Source organism: Myotis yumanensis, unplaced genomic scaffold, assembly GCF_028538775.1.
Source record: "Myotis yumanensis isolate MYYU_CA2020_CCGP unplaced genomic scaffold, mMyoYum1.0.hap1 SCAF_4, whole genome shotgun sequence".
NCBI classification, from domain to species: Eukaryota; Metazoa; Chordata; class Mammalia; order Chiroptera; family Vespertilionidae; genus Myotis; species Myotis yumanensis.
Window position 1 is genome coordinate 96801203 of NW_027223755.1, and position 18058 is coordinate 96819260.

The 18058-nt window shown below is 43.4% G+C and overlaps 1 protein-coding gene across 27 annotated transcripts in view; it reads right to left on the reverse strand.

The window, feature by feature from the left end:
- Positions 1-18058, reverse strand: part of RBFOX1 (RNA binding fox-1 homolog 1) — a 2061082-nt gene that overhangs the window by 168824 nt on the left and 1874200 nt on the right. For all 27 annotated transcript variants that reach the window (XM_070413026.1, XM_070413017.1, XM_070413018.1 and 24 more), the window contains one exon: positions 16951-17193. In XM_070413026.1, the coding sequence (XP_070269127.1) occupies positions 16951-17193 (243 nt within the window). The remainder of the gene's footprint in view (positions 1-16950; positions 17194-18058) is intronic.

The following is an 18058-nucleotide window of genomic DNA, read 5'->3' on the forward strand; positions in this document are numbered from 1 at the left end:
AAGTGTGATAAAGACTTCTATACATTATCTCTAATATTCGCTCAACAATAAGCCCAACATATAATGAAGGTAGTGCTATCTTTGGAAATTTAAGGGACTTGACCATGATCCTAGGTGCTCAAAGACTTGAGAAGTGTCTAGGCGGGTTTGAGAAAGCTGCATCCTCATTGGTTGAGCCTGGTTTCAGAGCGGCTGGAAGGTAGAAGGTCTTAAATAACAATTTTATTGATGGGGGTAGGAGAAATGGAAGAAAGCCATCCAATTGAAACAACAGGCAGGGATAGCTTTCCTTAGCAGATGCTCACTTTCAAACCATCTTGTCAACCCCTATAGGGAGGTGTGTCCCTCCATGACACTCTTATGCCTCCCTTGTCCCCTGATCTCACGGTCTAAGCCAGTGCTGATCATCAGTAGGCGCCTCCACCGATTTCTCACTGTTCCTGGGCACAAACCATGTCTGATTCATCTCTGTTTCCCAGCAAGGATCTGGCACACAGTAGGTGTTGATAAATGTTTTCTGAATTAAATGAAATTAGGATCAATGCCCAAAAGGCAGATTCTCTCGTTTCCATTGTTTAAAAATATCATGTATTTCCACTCATGCATTATGTATCACAGAAATTAATTTATCCAGAACTGTTTTCCAATGAACAGTTTCCAAAGGCTCTAGTCTGCATCCAACTGGAAATCTGCACTTGTGGGTGGGGGAGAAAGATGTGGCTAGTCTCCGGCTTTCTCTGTTAATCCTAAACACTATTCCTGAGGTGGTGCAAGGATAAGGTTCTTCATGAAGCCATGTCAGAAGCCAACATTTCCTGATTCCCACTCTCCTTGGCAAGGTTAGGATATATGTAACTCATAGAAACAGGTACTTCTTTTCTTAGTTCCCCCACCCAAGCCCAATGGCTTCTCAATTCTCCACCCCATAGGCGAAGGCTGCAGGAGAAGTTGTTTAGAGTTATGGCTATTAGAACAGGTTGTAGATTCAGACATACCACTTATGAGTGATGTGACCTTGGGAAATTGCCAAGTCATGTCAACTCTCCAAGCCTCAATTTCCTTATCTGTAAAGACACCATCATTTCATCTATACTCAAAGGCCACTGTGAGGATTAAATTACCAGGGACTATAGCACCCCACACTTGTAACAGAAGTTCACATGTGTACATGGCACATATTGCAGAGACCTGGCAGATTATTTGGTCATTTTATGGTTATTCCAACTAGGCAGGACATAGATTATTATTGTTCCCATTTGAAAGATGGGAAAACCAAGCCTCAAAATGATGCCTAATCATAGCCCCATTGACTGAGTGCCAATTATACACAGTGCACAGTCAAAGGACCTTTGCTTAAAATACCTTCTTTATATTCACAAAAGCCCTGTGTAGACAGTTATAATATAAAAATTGAAGCTCAGAGAGATTAAGTAACTTGTTTAACTTATTAAAAGATAGTGGAAGTAAGGTTTGAACCAAGATAGTCTAATACACTCATAGTGATGTCACCCACTGCATTGAATGACTTGCTTAAGCAAATGCCCAAGCTGGAGTTAGAACTGAGGACTTTCAGGTTTAATTCCCTCCACACCCACCCTACATGACACTATACATTGTGAATCACCTACAGAAAACTCTGTGTTTCTGACCAAATCTGAAACATTGTCAGTTAATTCCAGTCTGGCTGTCCAACTTTTTAAAGGGCAGAGATTAAATGTGTCAGGAATTCAGATGTCACTGAATTTTATCCCATGACTTCTGTGCCAAGCTCTTTCATATACACCAATCCGCTGAAGAATCACAGCTACCATATGAGATGTTATTCTTTCCATTTTAAAGATAAAGAAACAGGGGCTTGCTTAGTGATGCATCCAGGTGACCCACAAGCATCTCCAAATCAACACACACAGACAAACACACATGTTATAATTTTGATCTCAACTTCTTCTATTACTTGGAAAATGATCCTCATCTTCACCAATATTTAGCTTTGTAAGAGTTGGCATTTACTCATGCACAAACTTAGAGTCATCATGAACTCTATCCTTTTTCTTATAACCTACAGCCATCTCATCGCCCAGACCCCACAAGTTCATGCTGTCTTCTCTTGTCTGAACCATAGCAATAGCTTACTAATGGCTCTTTCTGCACTTCTCCCTGCCCCACTATTGTATTGCTCTCATCCATTTTCTATACTGCTGTCAGATCATTTCTATAAACAAAATCTAATCATGACATTCTCTCGTTTAAAATCCTCCAATGGCCTCCCATTTTACAAAGAATGAGAATGCAACTCTCAAAATGGCTTACAAGGCCCTGGTGAGTGTTCCCTGCCCACTTCTCTGTCCTCATCTTGGGCGGTCTTCTCTCTGTAACCCCAACCTAGGCACACTGACTTTCTTTCATTTGAGTATTCCAAGTTCCTTCCTGCCACATGTGTGATAGTAATTGGTCAACAACTGCCACTACAGAAAACCAAAAGCTCTGATTTGTACCACTGCCCATTTCCATGGTATAAATACTCTCATCACAGCCATTTTTAGCTACAACATGACATCCCTGACATAGTGGGAAGAAATATGTACTTTCTCCTTCCATTGTCTTTATGGCATTTTTTACAAATGTAATTATTTAATGATTCAAGTGTTTTTTATTTCTTTGTTTATATTTATGTTTTGTGCCAGACTGTAATTTCCTTGAAGAACAGATGTCTGTCATTCACTTTTAAATCTCCAAGGCTTAGCACTATGCCTCCCAAATAGTAGGCACTCAAGAAATATTCATGAAAAAATAAATGATCTATGCCTACCCAGTGTGGCTCAGCAGTTGAGCATCGACCTATGAATCAGGAGGGCATGTGCCTGGGTTGTGAGCTCAATCCCCAGTGTGGGGTGTGCAGGAGGCAGCCGATCAATGGTTCTCATCATTGATGTTTCTATCTCTCCCTCTCCCTTCCTCTCTGAAATCAATAAAATATATTTAAATAAATAAAGAAAGAAAGAAAGAAATAAAGAAAGAAAGTACAGTTGTTGAGTATCTACCTGGTGCCAGGCACTGTGCTTGACACAAAGAATGAAAAAGACAAATAAGCTACAATGTTATCCTGGAGAAATGTATACCTATAATAGCAAAAATAAAGTTTAAAATTATAAAACTGTTGGATGTGCATTGACTAGATTAATGTATATTGTGACATATTCTAAGAATTCAATAAATAATTTTTAGAGGCTCAAGGAGTGAATTTTTAAGGCACATACAGCATGCAAAGGAGTCCCAGCTCTGGCACTGAGATGGTGTCATGAAAAGGTTTATAAATGAACAGAGGCTGGGAATATGAGTAGAGACTTGATAGAATCTCCAGCCAAGGCAATTACAAACACTTTAGAATTGAATTCCAGGAGGGAAGGCCTCCCTGCTATCTAGCTAGCTTCCTTCTCGATGCCATCTAACCCAGTTCATTTTTAAAGGATGCTGAGGTCTCAAAAACCATTGCATTTCTGAGCTACAACATACAGTGAGATGTCTGGAACGTGGCTCTTCCACATCCCCACTGTGAATAAAAATGATGTGGGCCAATTGCTTACATCTATGAAAACCTAAGTGACTGTGAAGGTTTTCTCCAGGCTCCCAGCCACGGAAAGGGCCTGCGAGCCCAGCAGCCCTGAGCTGGTCCAGGGAAGTGATGGGAATTTCAATTTCACAAGGGCTGTTTGTAAAATAACCCAATACATTACGGTGTGTGCATTATTATTGTATTATATTGAGTAATATCACATTTAAGGAGATTTCGTAGCATCATAGCCATGCACAAGGGAATATAAAAGTGGTTAATAAAATAGAGAAGTACAATTTCCCTTCAGTGTTGGTTATGCTCCTATTACACTCAGAATAATAATCAGAGGTCCACTTAGCTTGACTTGGGAAATAACGGATCTGTAATTACCTCGTGTCTACAGTGTCATTATCAAGGGCTCAGCCCCAATGTCAGGCCACTGTGAATCCTCAGAAAGCCTGCAGAACTCAATATCCAAGCTGCAGAAGGACAGTCACAGGGCTTCCTAAAGCCGTGCACACACACAGGGAGAGACGAGACGCCTGTGCGGCCCAGGCAGGGCTCTGTGCCAGAATTAGCTGCCAGGTTTCCCTCTGCCATGGGTACTCTCCCACCCCACGGACCCTTATTTTGAAAAGGGAACATGTGCTTTTTCCCACCCACTCACCCTAAATTCTCCCTCTGCTGAGCTTGCTATGATACTGGAAAACAATTCCCTGCAGATTTGTTAAGAGCAATGGAAGATGCTTAAATGACTATTTACCAAACACTGACCTTCAGTGGCTCAACCAAGCCTCCAGAGGCTCTTGTTGGGATCGATTGTTCCAGTTTCAGCAGAAGTGGGACTTACTGCATTCTACATGTCAGCACCAGGGCTGAGTACAGTTTCCTACTTTACTGAAGGGCTGGTTCCACTGTCTAGGCCTATGTGTTTAAATCGCCTTTGTTTATTTGCTGCCTTTGTTCCTAGTGTGGCAACCTAGAGCAAGTTACATAACCTCTGAGTCTCTGTCTTCCTCATCTGTGAAATGGGGTTACCACCACCTGCCATTAGTTAGAACGAATGGATTTAGAGCCTGACTACCTTGACCAACGCTATTATTACTTCCTTCATTAATAATAACAATTGTGATGTTGAGCAGAACATAATATTTATTAATTCTGCTTTGATTGAAATAAAAGCCAATGGAGAAAACATGGGCAGTTTGTGTGTGTATGTGTGTGTGTGTATGGATGTGTATTTGGAGGTGGAAGGGATGCAATATTCCTGGTATAACAACTCTGGTATCGACTATATTCTGGCATTCCACATTTATTTACTTGCCAGAGTCCCAAAGAAAAGTCCAGTTTGATGGAAAGGAAGAATAAAAGAAATGTAATTCATTGGTCACGGGAGAAATTACAAATATTTTATTAAAAAAATAATCCCGAAGACCCAGATGACCTGGTCAAGCTCAAATACCTCTGCGGGTCAGTCCATGCAGATGGGGGTGGAGGGGAGGCTTGGTTGTGGGGACTGTGGCAAATAGCCTGGGGGAGAGTCCATCCTCAACATGAACACATGGTTATGATGTTTTGTTAGATTTTCTATTTTTAAATCTAGCCAGCTTTTATTGTGGAATTTCCCATTTTGAAATGTAGGTAATTCATTCCCTTTGTGAGCTCAACAAAAAAGGCCTGAGGTCTGAATAAAATCAGCAGGCCAATAGTACATAAACTTTGTCCTAGGTCACTGGTCAGCAAACTTTTTCTATTGAGGGCCAGAGAGCAAGCAGTCTCAGCGTAGTGGTCCATATATCTCTGTTGCAACTACTCCACTCTGAAAAAGCTAAAGCAGCATAAACAATGCATGAATGGATGGGTGTGGTTGTATTCCAATAAAACTTTATTGACAAAAACAAGTGGTGGGCCAGAATTGGCACATTGGGCATAGTTTGCTGCCCCTTGGCCCAGTTAGTTAATGCTGATACTAAAAGCTTGGAGAAGGCTGGACAGAAGAGAGGACAGGGAGGGCTGGTGAGGGGTTCTGGGTCCCATGAACAGCTGGACCAGGAAAGGACAGCCAAAGTTCGGAGTGCAGCACTGCTCTAACTCCTCTTCCAACTTTTGGCAAGGTCCCCTCCAGCCTTCACTGCCAATGGCATTAGTGACTCAAAACAGGAGAAGGTCCCCAAATCCAACTAACACACCTGACCTTCCTCTTGTCTCCAAACTGCCACTTCCTGGAGTCAAGGAAACTTTCTGGGGCTCATTCCCCCAAGCCTGGCCCCACCCCATCATCTCTTTCCCTTTTGTAAAGACACCAGATGAGTGTCACCCACAGATACTGCCTGGAACCCCAGGCAACTCCTCGCATAATTGCTAACCTGACTCCCACTTGCAAGCTAATTAGAAGGAAAGGGGGGGCGGGACCCACCTCCTGTCATTGCCATTACCAGCACTTTTCTTAGTAAAAAATGGTAGTTAATTTCTCCCCCGAAAAGAAGGCCAGGGAACAATCTCTTTAAATTACAGTGTTACAACGTGAAGCAAAGATGCAGAAGTCAAATACAATTTGGGTTATAATTAGCGATTTCCTTGTAGCAGGCTTCTCTGGGGGATCTAGGCATCCTCTCGTCAGCTTGCCAAGTAGTTCCAGGGCCCCTTTCACTCCGTGGACCACCTGATGTCACAGCAGGGAGTGTGTGTGTGTGTGTGTGTGTGTGTGTGTGTGTGTGTGTGTGAACCGAGGCAGTTCTGAGCTAAACACAGAATTATGGCGACAAAAATTATTAAGACGTTTGTCTGCCATGATATTGTCATGATTAAGTAGAAGGGAATGCCATTTAAGTAAAATAAACTACTTCTGATGGGAAGTGAAATAATTTGGGTCTAGAAATCTACCAGCCCTCTGCTGATTGGTTATTTAATGAATGATCAGACTGTTAAGTCATAGTCTTGATGTAGAGCTAGGACTGAGACGGTCAGAAGCTCAGGGACTGGGGTTTTTCCCTCTAGCAGAGTAGCAGACCCTTGGGAGACAGGGGAGCCTGCCAGGTGAGCTCCTGCTGTTAACTGTTTGGCCTTGGGGCAAGTCACAACATCTGTGCTTCTGTTTCCTCATCTGTAATGTTGGCATCATCACACTGGCCCCTTGATGGAACGTGAACAACCTGTGCAGCATTGTGTGTGGCTGGAGGAGTGAGGAAGGGAGTAGACCCTGGGGTCAGACTGGCTGCCTGTAAATACAATCTCCTCCATTCTCTATGCTCTGGTTTTCTCACCCAGATAATAAGGAACTAATTATGGTACCCGGCTCCCGTGGATGCTATAAGATTCCATCACATCGTGCACATGAAGCTTCTAGCATCCCTGCATTGGGCATCTAATATGTGCTCACTAGCTGCTAGTTACTGTTATCTCTATTGTTAGTAAATCGACTTGCTTTTTTCCCCTTCCTTTCTGTCCACTAAATTTATTTTTGTTTTTCTTCATCGACCAATCCAGATGCACACTTACATTTCCCCCTTTTAAAAGGCCAGGGCAGCCCAAACTCTTTGAATGTACAACTAAATCTATGTGTGTGTGTGTTTTTTAAGAAGGAAAACTGCCTTTTTGCTCCCAAACAAGTCTGCAACACTTAAGCCTCCAAATTACCTTGGTCCTGATAGCCTGATTTGTTTTGAACCATACAGTCTGAAGACTTTGGTTTATTGGAGAATGAACTTGCCATGTAGCTTTGTCCCATGGATGTGGAGGTCAAATAAAAATCAGGTCCTCAAGCCTGGGTACGTTCTGTTCCTGATGCCAGAGGGATGGCTGATTGTCTGGGTTACATTAACCTTCTTGCCAGAGTGGAGGAGTTGGAGAGACCATGAGCGTTTCAGTGTGACCTGCATGCTGCTGGCTCACCTATCAGGCTCAGTGACCTCACAGGGTTTATTACTCTCCTGGGGGGCAGAACTCAACCTTCAAGCTTCTGCCCCTCAGGGAGCCTGTGCATGGGCTCGGACCCAGCTCTACATCAAGGCGATGCTTTAACATTGTGACAGCCTCCATGCTCTTCAGGGATGCAATGGTGGGAGCCCAGACACTAGTGACAGTGTTTGGACCCAGAAGCACCTGGCAGTGAAGCTGGCTGGAACATATAACACCACAGAAGGAGCAGGGCCCATCCACACTACCACCAGGATCAGCAGGAGAGAACTAGATAAAATAAAGGCTCTTTTTAGAAGTCCTGAAACCTTTGTGAATGTCAGGCCCCCTAGTGGCTGAAACCTCTGGCTAGGAAACAAAATAGAATGTCAAAGACACCTGGAGCCTCAACTCACAGGGCCTGGCTCCCTCCTAAAGGCAGGGTTGTGAGCTCTATTTCAATGTGGCAATAACCCTGAGAAACTAGATTTTGAAAACTACAGCAGAATCCAGGAGATAGAGAGATGAAAATGGATGGTCAAAGCCAGTAGATTGCACAAGGAACGGCATGGTTGAGTAGAAACTTCCTTTCAGGGTGTCCCTGTTCTGGTTTCTGCTGACATTCACTGTTCTGACATCTGCTGTGTGACCCAGGTAGGTTCCTTCTCTGAGCCCCAGCACTGTTCATAAATGAAGCAGGTAGACAAGATGGTCCTTTCAAGCTTCGAACATTCTATGAATCTCTGCGCTCTCTAACTGAGGCATCAAAGGTATCTTTTTTTATAAATCTGAAATATTACTTCCTCAAAGTTTCTAATCTCGCTTCTTATTTAAAAAATTCAGGTTACAAAATTATGTCAGGGTTTATAAACTCAGTATCTGGGCAGATAACAAAAAGGAGTGAAACAGACGTGAACAAGAGAGTGCATAAAAATCCAAATTGCTGTTAACTGTTGAAAAAAAAAAATTGTAATACTGGTTGGGCAGTGGTCATCTAGACTTCCACAGGGTCACCACCACAAGGTCACAGATAATCATGCGTATGGTTTCATTATTCCCATATTAATGAGGAAATGAATTATGTATGTTACCTATGTCTCCATTATAAACCAATCTCTTTCAAACATGTATGTTACTTGCCTGAGCCTGAACTACTTGAGTTTCAGCCTTCACTTATGTGATCTCCTAACACCTGTGCAATCAGAGGTTGAATTAGGTTCCCTCCAGCTCTAACACTGAAGGGTTGACTGAACCATCCATGGACCCTCAGGTCACAGAGCACAGCCAACTTCTTTCTTCAGCCTGGAATCCAAATAGAGCAGTGGTTTTCAACCTTCTGGCCCTTTAAATACAGTTCCTCATGTTGTGACCCAACCATAAAATCATTTTTGTTGCTACTTCATAACTATAATGTTGCTACTGTTATGAACCGTAATGTAAATATCTGATATGCAGGATGGTCCTAGGCGACCCCTGTGAAAGGGTCATTCGGCTGCCAAAGGGGTTGCGACCCACAGGTTGAGAACCACTGAAATAGAGTGTGGAATTCACATGAACTCATTCTGAACTTGCACAATATATGGTCACAAATTAAGAGCAGGAGCTGATGGTGAACTAATGAATGATTCAACTACTGCCCACAGAGAACAGATTAATGCCTGCTTCTAAATTCAGTTAAAAACAAATAAACAAACAAAAGCACCTAATGGGATTATGAGCTATGCAAAGGCAATTAGGTTCTTCAAACACCTAGACCAGTCATTGGAATAATCCACAGACAGCCTACTTCATCGTCAAATTATCCAGTCATTACACTGTGTGCTAATACTTGCTCACACAGACTCTCATCTTAATCAAGGATAGAGACTGCTTAGTCATACTGAGAGGGTGAAATTGATGACATTGAATACAGATCTGAAAAAGCACAAAACTCCGAAGAGAAAATCAAGAGGAAACTTTTCAGATGGCTTCAAGACTTGCAATTGAAATATGTCCATTACCAGGAAACAGTAACTTGAAATCAGAAAATGTCAGATCTTTTCTCAAAAGCAAGAAGTGTTTGGGCCTTATGAACAGAACTTCAGTCAAATATTCCTTTAATAAATCTTAACCTTGTTTGTCCATGACCTATAATCAGGTTAATGATCAGCTTGTATCAGTCAGCCGTGTTCAGGCATGAGTGATTGAAAACTACTTGTATGAAAATCATTAAATAAAAGAATTACCTTTAAAAGTAAATGTGGGTATTTGAGTCTTCGTTTGACTCTTAAGACACATAACTACACAATTCTTATGATGGATTCACTCTCCCACAAAAAAAATAAATAAATTAGAATGAAGAATTCAGGATAGAAGAGAACACTCTGATTTTCCCTTCTGAATGATGTGATCATCTCATAATCACAATGGTTCATATGGCAGCGTGTTTACTATGGGCCCAGCACTGTGCTAAGCCCTTTATCGGCATTATCCTTAGGATGTCATCCCTACTCTAAGCCTCCATACACCAAGGAAGAAAGTAAGGTTACATCACATGCCATTGGTCCCACTGTGGGTCAGACAGAACTGAAATAGAAACTCCAAGCTCCTTACCTTGTTTCTTCACTGCTTCTGATAACACCTGCAGGTGTCTATTTAGTGCCTCTTTCCCAGCCTGTCATGAGGTTCTTCAATTCTACCAAAATTCAAGGCCGTAGCCCCAGACCCAGACTCAGAGATCTGGGTCTGTGCTACTCACAGTGATGCCTGCTTCTCGCAGAATTATCCTAAATTTGACTCAATCATGCGTTTTGGCGACCAGAACTGGACATTGTGGTGCACAGGGGCTTTTGAACAGTAAGATAACGCTAGTATGGAGTAAGGAAGGCCTTTAATTTATCCTGCAAGCCATGGGCCATTTATTCCAAAGCCTATACAGGAGGCAGAAGCATGACCCTCAGCCTCATGAGGGAATCAGAAGCAGTACCTATGTCCTTAGAGTAAATGTGAACCTTAGGAAAACAGAATTGGTGTTGACAAAACAGCTCAGCCACACTGTCATCTGAAAAGACAATTTTGAAGCCACCGGAACATGTTATTAGAATTTGCTCAAGGCACACTCTAAGCCTGGGATATTGTACATGCTTGGGCCCTCCCAGGCAAAATAAGTAATTCCCAGGCAAGGAATTCCTTTCCTCAAAAGCAATCTGCCCAGAGAGGAGGCCACATATGTGCTGGGCAAGCCTGGGGGATGCCTTCTGGGCTTTGAGCCCTTAAGACTTTTGGTCTTGAGTCTGACACACTTGGTTTTGAGCTCCAGCTCCTACCTGTTAACTACAGTGACCAGGAAGTTACTTGCCTCAGTTTCCTCAACTATAACCAGGGGATTATAATGCCTCATACATACTTGTTTTTAGGTAATGGCGATTGCACATTGGTCCCATTGTGGGTTAGACAGAACTAAAGTGGAAACTTCATATGTGATTATGCATATAAAGTGCTTGGAACATAGTTTGAGCTACTGAGCAAAAACTATTATGTTTGAGATTATTATCACCCGATTCCTGTTTTGACATAGCTCTTTACCCCATTTTTAGACATGATGTCCCTCAACCATTTTTTCCAAGCTTTTAATGTAAGCCCATGAGGCCACAATCCTCCACCTGGGGGAGGCACTCTCTGGTGTTTTATTATTCATCTCCAATGGTTGTTTGGAAAAAAAGAGGAAGGCAATTTGGAGAAAGCCAGAAGCAGAATGGAGGTAGGGAACCACTTATAAACGGTGGAGCATAGGGACACAAATGGTAAAATTCCCTTATTTTTCATGATGGAGTTATGTTCCAGGGTATTATGCTAAGTGAAATAAGTTAGGCAGAGAAAGAAAAATACCATATGATTTCACTTATATGTGGAATCTAAAGAACAAAATAAATGAACAGACAAAATTGAATTAGATTAATAGACAAGAAGAACAAACTGATGACTAATGATTACCAGAAGGGAGAGGGGTTGGGGGGGGGGGGGGCGGCTGGTGAAAAAGGTGAGAGGACTAAGAAATACAAACTGGTAGTTACAAAATAGACACTCAGTGGTGGACAGCAATATGTGAACCCAGCTGTTCCCTGCAGCTGATTGGGAATAACAACATTGCCAGATAAACCCCAGATTCCATGGCAAAGATGAAAAAGAATGAGTTACATCCCAAAGTGAAAACAAAAATGATCTTCCAGATATAAAGAGTGTCAATGGGTGCTTAATAGATGTTAATCCTGTTATTTTAAAATTGCAGAGGCACTAGGGAGAAGTTAGAGGATATCAAGACTGATTTAGAGATGGAGTGAGCTGGAATACATAGAGAGGATAAAGATAGAAATAGAGATAGAGTTAGAGATTAGGGATAGAGATAGAGGTAGAGGTAGAGGTAGAGGTAGGTCAGATAGATAGAGACAGAGATAGAGATAGGGACAGATAGAGAGGTAGAGTTAGAGGTAGAGATAGACAAGCAAGCTGCTTTAGATAAATGCTTGTGTTCCCACAAAATGCATATGTTAAAATCCTAGCCAGTAAGGTAATACTAGTAGGGGGAGGGGCCTTGGGGAGATGACCAATCATGAGGTGGAGCCCTTATAAAAAGAAGTCCTCAGAGAGCTCCCTCACCCCTTCCTCCATGTGAGGACACAATGGGAAGACATCCAGCTTTGAACCAGGAAGTGGGCCCTCACCAGACACCCAATCTTTTGGTGCCAAAATCTCGGACTTCCTGGCCCCCAAATGGTGAAAAATAAATGTGTTCTGTTTTTTTTTTTCAAGCTACCCATTTATAATACACCAGCCTGAACTAAGACACAGGCATATACTTTCATTTGCATAAAACACTCTAGAGGAAAATATTAGGGATTGGTACCTGCACTTTCCAGCAGGGAGACTAAGAACTGGGCTTGAGGGCATTAGGGAATTTTCATTTCCATTGTAGACCTGTTCTAATGTGTGGCTTTTTCACCACTAACCTGAATCAATGCAGTAATAATACTAAAAATAATGGCTAATTAACAAAAAGGAATGCATTGAGAAGCTTTCCCCACACTTAGCTACATAATTGACTTGCAGAACAGAGCCAATGTGTAAGGGATTAAGAACAGGAGGTCATCACCGACCAATGTCTTATCTTCTTAGGGGTATTAATGATGTCTGGAGACACAACACTCAGTGAAAGCAGCTGAGGATTAAGAAGAAGTTGGTTCCTTAAACAGCTCTTCTCTGTGTCAATAGAGCCCAGAGCTCCGGGGAACAAGCTCTGGGACCCACATTCTTTCTCCCCTCAGATCCCAGAGCTGGTGGGAGACTTTCAAACAGACTGCAGAGGCGTTAAAAATAGAAGTTAAGTTGCTATTGGAGATACACGGAGAATTCACCACTTGCAAATCTCTAATTATAATATGTCAAAAGTGAAATACCTTGTCAGGAGCAGTATCTAATAGAATGCAGGATTGGCTCTGTCAGCACAGTGATCCATGATGTGTTGGGAGGCCCTGCATTAAATAGACATTTGGCAGGAAAATGTCCTGCAGGGACTCATCTCAGCCCTCGGAGGACTGAAAGGATGGCCGGGGAAGTCTTTGCTGTCTGTACTTTCCTCCGCTCTGGCTGGGAGCGCTGGGTGCAGCCTGCTTCCCTTCTACCGTCTGTACTTTATGTTAAATCATGTGCATACATTAGAAGTTCTTGGAGACTAGCAGATGGATGGATCGTTTCTCTCACCCGAAGCGACTCGGTTTCTCAAAGAAATGATGGCCTCCACAATGCTGTGAGACTGGCATAAAGCACCAGGCCTATGTGTCAGAGAACAGTTAGCGTTATGGCAGGTACAACACTAACCGATGGGGAAGAACTTAGGTGTGCTAATACCGGGCTGGGACAACCATGGGTCTGACCCACTTTGAGGCTCAATTCCATCCCCGGGAAATGCAGAACCTGGAGGGAAGAGAAGGAGCGCTCGGAAACAATGTGCAGATGCAGAGACAATGGGAAGCAAGCTTCTCATCAACCGTGTTCTGCACAGTCGGGCCGGGAAAGCCCAACTCAGAAGTAGGTCACAGACAGAGAAAGCATCTTCCTTTTTGGCCAAAGGAGAGAAGCCCATAGGCATGTAATCGTTTGCAGCAGAAAACTGGATGGTCCCTTCTCCGGGCCGTCAGGATCAGCTACGAAGCCACCTTCCTCCGCTGGTGATGGTTCTCTTTCCTTTAAAACTTCCCATGAGAGTATGTACCACACAAACGTTGCGAAAGGAGGCAAAGTAACCAGCCCCTCCACAAATCCACACACTCCATACGCGGAGAGGTGCTCCTTGCTTTTCAAATACTCTAGATATCATCATTGGAGCCAATTTCAGAAATGAGGCTGTTGTTTCCATGCTCTAGGACTTGTCACATTGCAAGGATTACAGAACACACACCCTATTAAGGGCAGAGCACAGGCCTGCTTACCCGTGCATCTCCCTGCAGGGCCTGGGCTCTGTGGACCGTCTGCATGCTATTTAATTTTAATCGTGTTGATCTCTAAAGAATGCTTTTTGTGAGAGAAGGACGCTGAGCATGTCAACTCCCCAATTGGATTAAAATTTCCTTTTAGGTAGGCATAATTAACCCTTTCTTTTAAACTCTCATTTTATAAGTCCTCTGGCTCAAACTCTTTTTAATGACTTCCCATTACTCCTAACGTAGAATTCCACCCCTTATCAAACCTAGCAGGCCTGTGGGGTATGATACCTACTGATTCCTTCCATTTAGTCCATTGTCACTCTACCCCCAAACCCTCTCCACATGCCCTAGATCAGGGGTGGGCAAACTTTTTGACTCGAGGGCCACAATGGGTTCTTAAACTGGACCGGAGGGCCGGAACAAAAGCATGGATGGAGTGTTTGTGTGAACTAATATAAATTCAAAGTAAACATCATTACATAAAAGGGTACGGTCTTTTTTTTTTTTTTTAGTTTTATTCATTTCAAAAGGCCCGGATCCGGCCCATGGGCCATAGTTTGCCCACGGCTGCCCTAGATACACTGGCCTCTTTTGTTCTTTGAATGAGTCAAGGTCAGGATGACTGACCTTGTCATTCTTTCTGCCTGAAAAGCTTTGTCTTCTCACCTTAAATATCATCTCCTTCAAGAAAGGTTCCCAGACTACTCATTTGCAAGCCGTGCCTCTGCTCTTTTTTTATCCTCCCATAGCATCTGTCTTTTTCTTAAGAGCATGGATCATCATTTGTGTTTATATAGCTGCTTGGTCGCCACATGTTCACTCTGCCTCTCACACTAAGTTTCAAAAAGGAAAAGGACTGCTTCTGTTTGATTCAACCACATCACCTACTATGAGTCCAGGTTCCAGTAGACGTTTAATAAATATTTGTGAATGAATGAATGAATGAATGTGTGACTGACTCAATGAATCTTCCAAATCAGTAGTATAGTTGGCATATGTTGAGGCTTAATAAATAATGTCTGATTTAACCTCTTTTTTCAGTCCTAAAATAGCCTCCTGAGGCCCTATCACCTTGATTATCACAAAATAAGCACCAAGCAAATAAACAACAACTCTATCATTATCATCTGGTTGTCAACAGCACAAATACCTGTGAAATCAGCAAACACACTTAATAGACTCACCCCTAAGTTGTAGCACAGCCATATACAAAAAGGCACTCGTGGCACTATTCACAAGAGCCAAAGGTGGAAAAAACCCGAGTGCCCATCAATGAATGAATGGATAAACAAATGGCTTATCTGTATAATGAAATAGTATTCAGTCATGAAAAGCAAGTTCTGTACATTTTACAATATGGTAAACCTTGAAAACACCCTAATATTGGAAAGGAGACAGACGCATAATTTCATTTCTATGAAAAATCCCCAATAGCAAATCCATATAGACAGAAAGCAGATTAGTGGTTGCCAGGAGTTGGTGGAAGGCAGGATGGAGATTGTCTGCTTAATGGGCATAGAGTTTCCTTTGGGTGATGAAAATCTTTTTTTTTTTTTAAATATATATTTTATTGATTTATTTTTACAGAGAGGAAGGGAGAGGGATAGAGAGTTAGAAACATCAATGAGAGAGAAACATCGATCAGCAACCCTTGACTGGAATCGAACCCGGGACCCTTGAGTCCGCAGGCCGATGCTCTATCCACTGAGCAAACCGGTCAGGGCGGGTGATGAAAATCTTGAACTGGATAATGGTGATGGTTTCACTGCACTGTGAATGTATGGAATGCCACGGAACTGCTTACTTTAAAATGGTTAAAATGGTAACTTTTATGTTTTGCACAACAATAAAGAGGGGGAAAGGCAATAGAAAAGTTTAGAATGTGTGTTATTTTTTAAATTCTCCAAGTCTCACCTCCAGGTATCAGGTATCAAAGGCACTGGGTATCCAAGTTAGTTACCGGTTGCTTTTAGTTATAAGAACTATATCATGCTTTAAAACAATACATTTCTTCACCAACAATGGTTTCCCAGAGGCCTGGGGGCAGGAGAAAGAGGCATGTCTGTCTTGCACTTACAAAAGGCTCTAAACTTGAGGCTGGGTGAGCCCAAGCTTCCAGAGAATTCTGCAGAACAAGGTTCCACAAATGCACATGTACATCAGGTGTGCGTGGTTACCTTAGGTCGCTCACAAACATAGTTTCATTTCGGTAATTATTTTATTTAGGATTATCTTGATTCATAGCTAATAACATTAGTTTTCAGTGATGATAGTATTATAATGTTTCCTCTTTGTTTGCTTGCTTGCTTGTTTTTAACCCATTTACCCCATTCACCTGCAATGAAATTGACTCTTTTGGGTACACAGAGTCACATAACCACCACCATCAACGTACGGAATGGTTTCACTGCCCTGCAAGATTCTCTTCTGCTGCCTCTTTGCTGCCCAGGCCTGCACACCCCAGGGCCCAGCAACAACATGGAAGAAACAGGGACCCGCATGAAGACTAGGATGAATCTCTAACGCATTAGGCTAAGTTGGGGAGGGCTGGTGCAGGGACGCTTCGTGGCTGCTAATGGCCACAAGATGTGTGTGTGGGGCGATGGAAAGATTCCAATGGACTGTGCTGACGGTTGCAGGACCCTGTAAATACGCAAAAAGCCTGAATTGTCCAGCTAACACTGGTGTGTTTTATGGAATGTAAATTACATCTCCGTAAAGCCATTTAAAAGAAGGCTACATCGTGTATGATTCCACGGAGATGACATTGTTCCAGAAAAGGCTAAACTATAGGGACAAAGAGTAGGTCAAAGTTTCCTTTTACAAACAAATCGCCGTCAAGCAAAAATGTGCCCATTTCAGCAAGTAACAGGAGAGGATGCCTGGAGATGAGGCATCTTGGCAGAACTGGGGTGACAAGGACAGGGTTAGGGGCTGCTTTATGGGCAGGACGCTTGGATGGGGATGCACTAGGGAACCCTGGGAGCCCTGCCTGACCCCCGCCCACCCCCACCGGTGCCCGAGGCGAGCCTGGAGCCCACTTACTGTGGCGGTGCCCGAGACGGTCTGCGCGCTGGTGTCCGCGGCGCTCTGCTCCGAGTGGGACTGCGCGGGAGGGTACAGGTTTAGCGTGTGCTCGGGGACGGTGGTCTGGCCGGGGTACTCTGGCGCCGGGTGGGGGTGGGGGGCCGTGTATTCCGCGGGGATGCCGTTCTGAGGGGGAGCGAACTGGGCCGAAGCGTAAGGCTGAGCCATTGTGTCAGGGGCAGCTGCTGCTTCCTGATTACCCTGAAAAATCAGAGGGGGAGAGAAGGAGAAAGCGTGAGTGGCCACCGGGCGCAACCTCTCCCCAGGCCCTGGACCACAGTTACCCGGACACGGTGCGAGTGCCCGCACGGTGCCAAGAGCCTGAGCCCATGCACCCCAGTTCATCTTCATCAGACGCACTGAGGAAGTAGTCACCCTCATTTATACAACCCATTCTAGAGATGCAGACATCAAGGCTGCGAAACCGGAAGTCACTTTCCCCAATCATCCAGCTCAACAGCCCCAGACTGGGAGGGTCTGTGTCCCACTGGGCCGATCTGTCTGGCAGATCTTCCTTCTTTCATTCCCATTTGGGGACACGTGAGCATGGTGTTGTCTCCAGCGACAGCATAACCTTGCTCTGATACTTAAAACGCCAAAAGCGATTAAACCAAACATGCGTGTTCCTGAGAGGAGAGACAATTCATCTAAGCATTTGAATTTAATCAAAGTTTTATGTGTCTTGGCTCACATGACGGGATTGGGGGGTCTTGTTAATGACCGCAGTGTGTGTGTGTGTGTGATGTTCCAATGAAAATTCAGGGCCTAATTTGGACAAAGATGGCCCTCTGTGATAGCCCCATTTTAAGTAATTCTGCAAAGTGCTGGACTTAACTCAGCCTCCTTAGTCAATACCTCCCCCAGTCCCTGTCTTATTTTTTATAAGCACAGAGTATTATATAACAATTCACCCTTCAGATCTAGGCAAAACATGCAGTGTGATAATTACAGCCAAGTGAAAAGAATTAAACACACACACACACACACACACCCTGAATTCAAATGCTTCCATTTCAGGAAACATCTATCTCTCTCCACCTCCACCTCCACCCCCACCCTCATAACT